The 10004-nt window shown below is 43.9% G+C and overlaps 1 protein-coding gene across 1 annotated transcript in view; it reads left to right on the forward strand.

Annotated features, from left to right (window-relative positions):
• Nucleotides 1-3140: 3140 nt before the first annotated feature.
• Nucleotides 3141-10004, forward strand: part of LOC102040925 (C2 domain-containing protein 3-like) — a gene marked incomplete at its 3' end in the record, with an annotated part of 14362 nt that continues 7498 nt past the window's right edge. Inside the window, 11 exon segments of the mRNA XM_014311596.1 lie at nt 3141-3296; nt 3872-4071; nt 4781-4941; nt 4944-4997; nt 5509-5641; nt 6331-6459; nt 7635-7779; nt 8176-8233; nt 8236-8329; nt 9001-9207; nt 9671-9783. Of these exon segments, the coding sequence (XP_014167071.1) occupies nt 3141-3296; nt 3872-4071; nt 4781-4941; nt 4944-4997; nt 5509-5641; nt 6331-6459; nt 7635-7779; nt 8176-8233; nt 8236-8329; nt 9001-9207; nt 9671-9783 (1450 nt within the window).

The raw sequence follows: 10004 nt of genomic DNA on the forward strand, positions 1-10004 counted from the left end.
TCTGTATTTTGTACCTGCAGCAGTGTGTGCTCAGAGACACCTCAGCTGCTGCTCCCTTGCAGCATCCCTGATGGTGCACAGTTTCTTTTTTTTGTACCTGTAGCAGTGTGTGCTCACAGACACCTCACAGGCAAAGCCCCTGCAGCACCAGGTGTTTGTGTGTGCCCCAGTCAGCACTGCCAGGTTTGGTATGGAGTACCAGACTGCATTATGTGTTAGTTGCATTATCCTGTAGGTGTGTGTGACCCCAGGTAGTTCTGCCTCAGCAGCACATTTCCCTGCAGACCCTTGTCCAGCCCAGGTGCTGGACGCTGCTCCTCGGGGCTGCAGCTCAGTCAGGCCACAGTGAGCAGAGACTGTCTGGGTGTGCCTGTAGCCATGGATCAGTGCCTGTGCTCCTTCTGGGATGCTGCATGACACTTGCATGTTATCACAACAAGTTAAGGGCGCTCTCAAGTCGAAGCTCTCTCTGTTTTTAACATGGATATTCCAGAATGTGAATTCTGAACTCCTAAGTGCATAAACATAATACATTCATGTGTCACAGCATTTGGATTTGAGTGCTTGCTCATCTCTCACTCTTTGGGGAAAAGCCCAAAATCCCTGTCATGGTCTAAACATGGCACTATATCAAATGAATTTTTAAAGAGCTAGGGTTTAGGAAAAAGATATTCCCCTCCCTGCAGTATTTTGTTTTATTTTATTTCGTTTAATTTAAATCTGCTTGTTAGATAAGTCTTGTAGGTATTACTGTGCTTTTTAGCATCTGGGGGTGGGAGAAATGACATGGAGCACAGTAGGCTCAGACAACTTGATTTAACACTTAAAGAAGAAAATTGCCTTAGCCCTTGCAATCATTAACAGAGTTTACGTGTATCTGCTGAATATTGCCAATGTGCTGTGAGCAGTGTCCGACATAAAATATGCTGTACATGTTCCTCCCCAACAGGCTGGGAAGCTGAAGGATGGCGCTCGTTCTGTGACCAGAATCGTCCAAAATAACTTTTGATAGCTCCAAGCAGGAGGCCATTGATGTTTTGTTATTGGGAAATACCCTGAACAGTGATTTAGCAGATTAAGCACGGGCTCTCTTAACCACCAGCAGTTTACGCGGTATGTGTCTTTCAGGATTTTCATCTCTCATAACTATTTGCTGTAAGAAAGCTGTATCGAGTTTGTTTTCAAAGCACTGTTGGAAAGTATAAATGCTATTTTATGTTCTCTTGGCTTATTAAAAAATGGGAGTTACTTCTGCTTTACTAGTGGTGCCAAACTAATGTGCTGCAGAAATTGCTTTACCTGTTTATGGTTTTTGGGTGAAGTTCTGCATCAAAACCAGAGAGATTTTGACGAGGAGCTCTGCTTGCGCAGGGCAGCCATGTGAGGGTTGGGGGTTTTGTACCAGGAAGGGGGCTCCCCTCATGAGCACAGGGTGCTAACCAGCATCCTGCATCCCCAGAGAGGTGTAGCCTCTGTGGCCCCAGAACTGCAGTCAGACCCATCTTCTGCAAGTTTGGAGGCAAGAAAACAGTGGGTCAGTCACAGGGCTGTGTTCAGTCCTCTCCTGGGACATCAGAACTACAGGAGGTCATATCTGGGCAAAGAAGGAAGTGAAATTTGAGTCTCCTTTCCAAGATCCCAGGTAATAATATTCTGTGTTACTGCAATTTTTAGGGAAACATTCTTAAATTTTCCTTTTCGTTTTTTTTCCTTCTCCCGGACACATCTTAACCTAGAATGAGGAAAAATATGTCAAAGCTCCAGTGCAAATCTCTGGCTCAGGAGGGAAATAGTTGCCCAGTTGTAGTCTCATGTTGAGGGTTCGCATCTTCATCCCATGTGGAGGCCAAGGGAGTGGTTTTGTCCCATTTGTTTAGCACAAGGTTTCATGTTATTGTGGATTTTTTCTTATATCTGAAACCTGGTAAATCAGCCTCACCTCAGTATTAGTTAAAACTTGTTGTCATTTCCTCTCAGTTTTTCTGGGAATGCAAGCTGTCCTTTCTGTGTTTGCAGCTCCTGCCAGCTGAGGAGCACTAATGCCTCTTCCCTGAAATCTCTCTGCATTCTGTGCTAGGTGCCAAGTTAACCAGTGGGGTACCCCAGCATGTGTGAATCCAGTGTTAATGAAGGAGGAAAAGAGGATTTGTAATCCTGTTGTGAAACTGGGTGGATTTTGCAGCACAAAACATGTGCTTGACCTGATGCCAGTGGTTATGTGTAATAAATGGTGAGCCTGATACCCGCTCCTCTCTACCTAATTAAGGTGTCCAGGGCATCTACGCTGGAGCGCGGATACTTGCATGTACATACCTAGCAAAACTAACAGTAAGCTTAGGACTAAGTCTTTTGTTCTTGGGGATGTGTGGCAGCCGTCTTGGCATCTTCAGTGTCATGCTTTTTATAAGCTACAAGAACGTGGGGAAAAAGTTGATGGCTTATCATCACAGTTTGTATTTTTGTTTGGGTTTTGGAAGTGGTCAGTTCTGGGGTTAGCTCTATGTTAGTGAGTAGGATTAGGATAATTGTAAAGGCAGATAATCCTGTTAGGATAATTGTAAAGGCAGATCAGTTGAAAAGCGCCATTACAATGGTTAGTTCTACTCTGAGGTTTGTCCTTGGGGGGAGGGCTGTGTTTGTTAGGTTAGCTAAGAGTCATCAGGTGCCTAGGAGTGGTAGAAGGGGCTGGAGTCCTCATGTGAGTAGAAGGATTTGGCTGTGGGTTTGTTCATAGTTGGTGTTGGCTAAGCAGAATAGTATTGAGGAGGTTAAACCATGTGAGATGATTAGGATTATTGCTCCTGAGAATGCTCATTGGGCCTGGGTTATAGTTGTGGCTACAACTAGTCCTGTGTGGCTGACAGCTGAGTAGGCGGGCAGGGTGGAACGGGCTGGCGTGGGGATGCCCTCCGGCACTGCTCAGCCATTCATTCCCCTTCGTCCTGCCCTAAGCGTTCCTTTCCTGGGAATCCTTATTCCAAATACTTACTCACCCTGGGTCTGTATTGACCCTTCTTTACCCGCTGCCCCATTATCGTAATAGGACATCACATTAACCTCTGGCATTTCTGTCATTTTAGCCAAAAAATGTCACTTGTGACCATGAGAGTGACCTGAAGATGTTCCTGATTTTTGCAGATATGGGAGTTCTTGTCCTGGAGGTTCTAACCAAGCGTGATCACCTGCTCCTTGGCCGGGCACAGATAACAAAGCTGTCCCAGCTGTCTCCCAGCCATCACATCAAAGGCTCTTTTGCTGTGGTGTCACCAACATCGGAGAAACTCGGAGAGCTGCAGGTACCCTTGATGTCCTTGCTCATTATTACATGATGATTTAATATTATTATAAATTATGTGCTGTGACACTGGCATAATCAGGTGCAGGGTCAAGCTGTACATGGCACACTCTCTGTCCAAGGCATTTCTGAGCTAAGGTAACAAATGAAAAAAAAAACCAAATAATGATGGTGTTGGCTTCATTTTGCTTAGAGGGATGTGGGGTAGTTGAGCTTAACGAGGAACATGTTGTCATCTCTACACTGAGAGTGGGTATTAGTGGATTTAAAATGGATATTTGATCCTTACACTTCACTGGGCTGGAATAATAGAACATTTTGACATCTGAAATTAAGAAAGTTCTGTCTTGCAGCCAGAACTGGATCTGGAAAATTGATTATGAAAGGCATTTGACTGGATTTGAAAACGTGGAACAAGAAACAAGTAGTTGTAAATATGTGACATAGCTGCATAATGTAAATATGACTTTAGAAAAGCAGCAGTTTTCCATTGCACAACAGGTGAAGTTGAATGCAGTGTTTACAGCACTTAGATAGGAAAAGAACAAAGTAATATTTGCCCATCTTGTCTCCCAGGTGTCCCTGGTTCTAGAGCCTCTGCCAGAGCTGTATGACACCAGCAGCTGCGTGCCAGCCACACAAGGAGGTTCAGGTGCTGCTGCTGCCCAGGGAAGCAGCAAGTGCCAGCTTCCTGCTCCATCCCAGCAGCCCAGGCACACCCAGGGGGCTGTTGAGCAGGAGGAGTCTGTTGACAACAGCAAAGCCACATCTCCTAGGTACCCTTTTTTCTTTTTTCCTCGTGACAAAACTGTGGTTTATTTTGCAGTTCACACAGAATTTTTGAAGTAGTGGCGGTACACTTGTGGGTTATGGGATGCTTGGTCTTTTCAAACATACATTTTGTATGAAATCCAGGATGTTGAGGGTTTCCAAGGTGACAGGGACAATTTCTTGTCTGACAGAAATTTGCTTCTTAGGCTTAGTTCAAGTCATGCAAGACCACACAAGAGGTGTCTCAAACCATTGAATCACTGCATAATTTGGGTTGGAAGGGATCTTAAGGCTCATCTCATGGCAGCCCTGCTGCCAGAACACCTTCCACTATCCCAGGGTGCTCCAAGCCACATCCAGCCCAGCCTTGGACATGGGTCAGGCAGACACAGCCTCTTAACCTGTGCCAGAGTCTCACCGTGCTCCAGCAAGGAACTTTATCCTGATATCTGATCTAAACCTACCCTATGGCAGGGGGGATCTGTTCCCTCTTGTCCTGTCACAACGTGCTCTTGTGAAAAAGTTATTTTAAAAAGCTTTTTTTTTTTTTAATGTTTACTTGCAGCTTGGGTGGGTCTCTCTGGGGGTCTCAGTGCCAGGTGAGGAATCATTAAAATAACATGTCATGTTTCCTTTTGGAGAATTTGCAGAGTTCTGAATCCTTTTACCCACCCTCTGAAGTTGTCACTGAAATACAATTTCATTTTTCCCTAGAGGAAAGGGCTGTTTGCTGTACCAAGAGAATTCTGAAAACATGAAGGACACCTTTCCTGCTCCTCATCCCCATGTGATTTTGCCAGATGAGCACATGAAGATGAGCCCTGAGAGTCAGCCCCTGTTGTTCCCCACCAGCGCCGATCCCGAAGCACTTCCCAGGGCAGCGCACGGGTGCTCTCCATGCACAGCCCAGCTACAAAAGACCTGCTCTCAGGTTTGTGTGCAGCCTGCTCCATCTTCCACCTTTCACTGCAGAGGGTATGCCCTCTGCCTGTCTGGATTTCTGAATATCTGTCAGGTTTTGTGAAGGGAAGGAGAGACTTCGCTCCCCCAAAAAGACTTCCCCAGCATTGGAGTAGGGCGCGTTTCCATATGTGCTGTCTTTGGAGTTCCATATTTACAGAGAAGAACAAAAATTAGACATCCTGAAGTGGCAAACTGCTCTTCCCTGAATTATCCTAATAATGCCCTTCAACACCTGACCCTGTGTGTGCAGACAAATTCCTTGTGCAGTGGAGTGGGAGACCGATGGAGGATCACTCTCCTCGCTCCCAGCTCAGCTGTTTGCTGGTGTATAAAACATACTTAATCCCCAGGGCACCAAAATCTCTTTTGAACAGCAGAAAACAAGTTTCTTGACTGTAGCTGACACATTGATTGTGTCTCCACATGGCTTTTAAAATGCATGTGAATGCTGAAATGTAATCCCTGTGCTTGTTTCCCAGCTCTCTTGGATCAGGGCAGTAAACTCCGTGATGCCATGGTTGTTTCTGCAATGAAGTCCAGCCCAGACATGGAGGTGGAACTGAATAAAATGTCTCATTTTATAGAGAGGGACGATTTCCAAGCCCCAGCAAAGTGAGTTTGGACTGGGGGAAGTGAGATTCAAGCTCCAAGCCATAAATTGTGAGGCTTTATCCAAAAACTGTAGGTACTGAGATTCATGGGATGTGTTTTAGGATTCATTTAGGGTGAAAGCAGCACATCATTCAAATGGGAAATTAATTTCTACCTGTGAATATATGCCTAAATTTTGTGAATTCATTTTAATCTTCATGTAGTAAGCCTTGATTTAAGTAATTGATTTTAATTTCATTTCTTAGTATATTTGTATTTAGTTCTAAGTTACTTGTCAAGGAAATATTACATTTTGGTAGGGAATAAGAGTAGTGCAAGACAGTGCCAGTGAAATGGCACTGCATCACAGGGAACAGTTTTTCAGAAAAGTGTAAGTAATTGATGACCTGAATGCATGGTTTTTTCTTAGGAGAAAAGAAACTTAGATTTCTTGGTTTTCCTCTGGAAAAATAGGAATATTGACTGTTGTTCTGTGATAACCAGAAAGCAATGCCATTGTCTTTGACAGTCAGTGATGCTATTGCAAACTCCATTTCATTTCTTTCTGCACAAACTCTTTGTGTTAAAGTGGATTATTTTGGACTTCACAGAAAAAACTGATAGACTGAATAATGGATTAATCTTGAGCATGCCTTAATGTCTTGATTGTTCCTTTTTCTGCTGTCTGTGCTTCCATTGCTGTTACCCAGGAGCCCAAAAGGCTTGAAGTCCGGTTTTGTGCCCGCTCCTGAAGATCCCCATCACTTTGGATCTGAAGTTTCAGGGCAGCAGTTGGACCTAAACTCTGAAGAAAGAGCAATTCAGTTGCTGTTGGGCAGGTGAGTGTGATGCACTGGAGGCTTCTGCAAAATTGTCCTTGTCTGACCATTTTGGAAAGGTCTCTTGACCCTTCAAGTTGCCCACATTTTTGGGAATGTAACCAGTGACTTGTGTGCAAGTGATGGAGATGTTTTACAGCTCAGCTTTACTGCTTTAATGATGTCCTGGATAGCTGCAAGCCCCTGGAAGTGATGTCAGAAAGATTAACCACAGTCTTTCATAAAACTAAGTCACTTAATAGTTGTAAGTGTTGTGGCCTAAAATGTTACATAAAGTAAGCACATAAAACAAATACCTTGTTTCTTGGGAGAGGAAACACTCTGTAAATTAAAAGGAATGAGAAACTGTAGCTATTTTTAATCTTTCTCCAGATGTTAAATGGACCTTTTCCTCTCATTTTGTGTAGCAGGAGCATAAATGATGCTGCTGTTGTGTCCACATCTGCACCCTGAACACACAGCTTCTGGGTCAGATATGGTTCAGAATTTAAGCTTCATGTTTCTTGTGCCCTGCACTTATTTTTTCACTGTGGCTTATCAGTGGATAACACTGGAGTGTTGCAGATCATAAAATTATTTTAAGCTCATAGCACAGAGAAAACCCTTAAGCCAAACTAACCCCAGCTTGTATCTAAAGATAGTTGCATTTGCACCTACTCAGGATAGCTTGGAGGTTTTTTTTAATCAAAGTAAACTGTCCTTAGGTATCACTGGTATCTTAAAGCATTCCAGAAGTTACAAAGTAGTGAAGGGTAAGAATTAGAGGTTGATATTCATGGGTGTATTTTACAATGAAAATCACCAAGGTCTGGAGTCGGTTGCCCAAAGAGGTCGTGGAATCTGCAGCTTCCAAGACACCCAGAATCCAGCTGAACAACTTTTTATTTGCATTTCATTCCCTTTCAGCAGGGTTTGGGCTGAGTGATCTGCAGAGATCTGCTCTTACCCAGGCCGTCCATCACTTCCCACACACTGCTTTCCTCTGGGGGCAGAGATTTGTCCCCAGGGGACCCTTCAGGCTGGCTCCCAGACATGCTGTGTGAGCACAGGCTGCCCCTGGCTGGAGCCAGCACGGCCCAAATCCAGGATAAAACACTGTCCACATCCCTTGGGGACCAACTGCAGAACTTGAGGCCTGAGGTACTGAGGTGCATTTCTCTCTCTCGTGTCCACAGTGCTGATTTCTCCCCGGGGCAGCTTTGGGATGGAACAGGCTCCCTGTGGGATTCCCTCTCCCTTGGCAGCGAGGTGTATGACAGTGAGCTGGGGGATCCCCGCTACGCCCAGAGGCTGCTGGAGAAGCTCTTTTACACCGCTTCTGTACGTGGAGATCCAGAGGAACATGTGCCTTCCCTAATGTGCAGAGCAGGGAGTTGGCATGATCAGAAAAATGACAGTTTTCAGTATTTTAGAGCTGGATAAGCATTAAGTATCATACAAAAATGCTTGTGAGTACGTGTGTACATTGCATAAAATTAATATTATTAAAAGAATGTTGTTAAGACTGCAAAGTCAAGCATTGAGTTGGGAAATTGCTGCCATTGAAGCTGTCCAAGGAGACTTTTTGTTTTTTAAATCCCTGAAATTTTGATACCATTTTAATTGTTTCAATTGATGCAATGCACAAGTTGTTTTCCATTATGTATTGTGACCATTATGGAACTCTCTGTACAGTGACAATTAACTTCTTATTTATGTGCATTATTTCTGCTTTAGAAATCTGATTCCAGTTTGAGCGATTTCCTCAGTGATGGTGATGTTAAATCCTCAAAAAAACATCCAAGATAGAAACTCTCAAAAAAGCAGCTCCAGTGATTCCACAGAAGGATTTTCATGCCTGTGGTCACAATGTGACAGAAACTAAACCCAGGTAGTTACATCAGTGACTTTTGTTTTACCTCATCTAAACTGCATTCCCTTTTTTTCATATGGAACCAATGAAAGTGTTCCTAAAGATCCAGTTATCAAGCACATCTTGTACAATACAGTTAATGTAAAGGTTTTGTGACTATTTTTATTTCCATTTTAGCTCCAAACAATTATTTCTGATTATTTTTCTGACTAACACCGCTGTTTTTACATCAGGTAAAATTCATATCCCCGGAGGAACCAACACAAAATCATTTGCAACTCAAGTCTTGCAAATGACACAAATGAGATTTAAAACTATGACAAAAATCCTGTTGCTGTTCCTCTGCAGCAGAGACTTGTCCTTGTCTATAACTGTATCATCTCCCTGCTTTTGTACATGGCATTACCTGAGGCTTTTCTTTTTGAAGAGTTAGCATAGGATTTTTTCAGATCAGCAATGTGGAACATGCACTTTCTGGGTTGCTTTTTTTTTTTCCCCAGTTATGGACCCCAGATATTGTAAGAGAATTACAGAGACCACCAAATTTGTTGTAAAAATATATTTTAAATGTATACTTTAGTGAACCTTGGGCAGTTTTTAAGTAACATCCCACCAAGCTACAATTCTCCATTCGTGTGGTCATGTCAAGAATGTTTCTGCAGTCCTGAACCTCATTTCTGTGTCTCCAGCTGCTCTGCCACTGCTCCTCCAGAAGACCGCAGGGAAACGTCTCTTCTCACATCCTTGGGTGCAGACAGGTTGGCATTGCTGCAGCGAGTACACCTGGCCAGAGTAACCATAGAAAGCCTGAAAATCCCTCCTGAGAGCATCCAGACCTCCCCCAGGAGGAAAGGTTTGCTGGGGAAGCCTCCGCGGCCCATGTCTGTCCATAAGTGGTAAGGGGGGATTGTTTCTTCCTGCTTTGTTTGCTGTGCCTTCAGGGCACATCTCCCTGAGCCCTCCTGTGTAGTGCAGCTTGCCCAGGCTCTCCAGGCTTCTGAGGCTTCTGCTCCTCTGAGGAGATTGTATCCCAACAAATTTCCAACTTGGGAAAGTTAGAGATGTGACTGATTTATCCTGATGTGGTCTCACTTCAGGCTGTGCCTTTCCTAGGGTTTTGGGGAGCTGCAGATGTACTTTGTGCCTGGCAGTACACTGAAAACAAAAGAGGCTGCATTGGAGGAGAATCTGGCACATAGATAATCTATGGAAGGAATTCATAGAATAGGTGTTTCACTTTTCCTAAAAAAAAGTGTTGCAGCCAGCTGTGAATCTGGAACTTGCCTGCTGTGCTGAGTTTCATGACTCATGTCAGATTCTTGGTGGATTATGGTCACCCTCCCACTTTTTTATTCACAGCACCTTCTTTGTGGAGTACCACTTTCCTGTGAGGGTCTCCAAGGATGGAAGACGACAGGTCTCCATAGCAACAGAAGCAATTCGAGTAGCCTCAAGTAAAATCACAGATGATGGTAAGAGCATTGTTTTTCCCCCTTAGATTTACTTCTGTTGACTCCGTCTCTTAGAAATTATTTAGTAGTGTTTTCCACGTATTTCCTTTGCTGCCTGAAAATCACAGTGTGATTAATGGCACCTCTGCCTCCAGAGTTGCTGTGCTGCAGGTGGGGGAATGATCCTCTCAGGGAGAAGGAAGCAAAATGATTTTTCTATTTTTTTTTTTTTCTTCCAAGAA

This window comes from Geospiza fortis, unplaced genomic scaffold (assembly GCF_000277835.1).
Source record: "Geospiza fortis unplaced genomic scaffold, GeoFor_1.0 scaffold1741, whole genome shotgun sequence".
NCBI lineage: Eukaryota > Metazoa > Chordata > Aves > Passeriformes > Thraupidae > Geospiza > Geospiza fortis.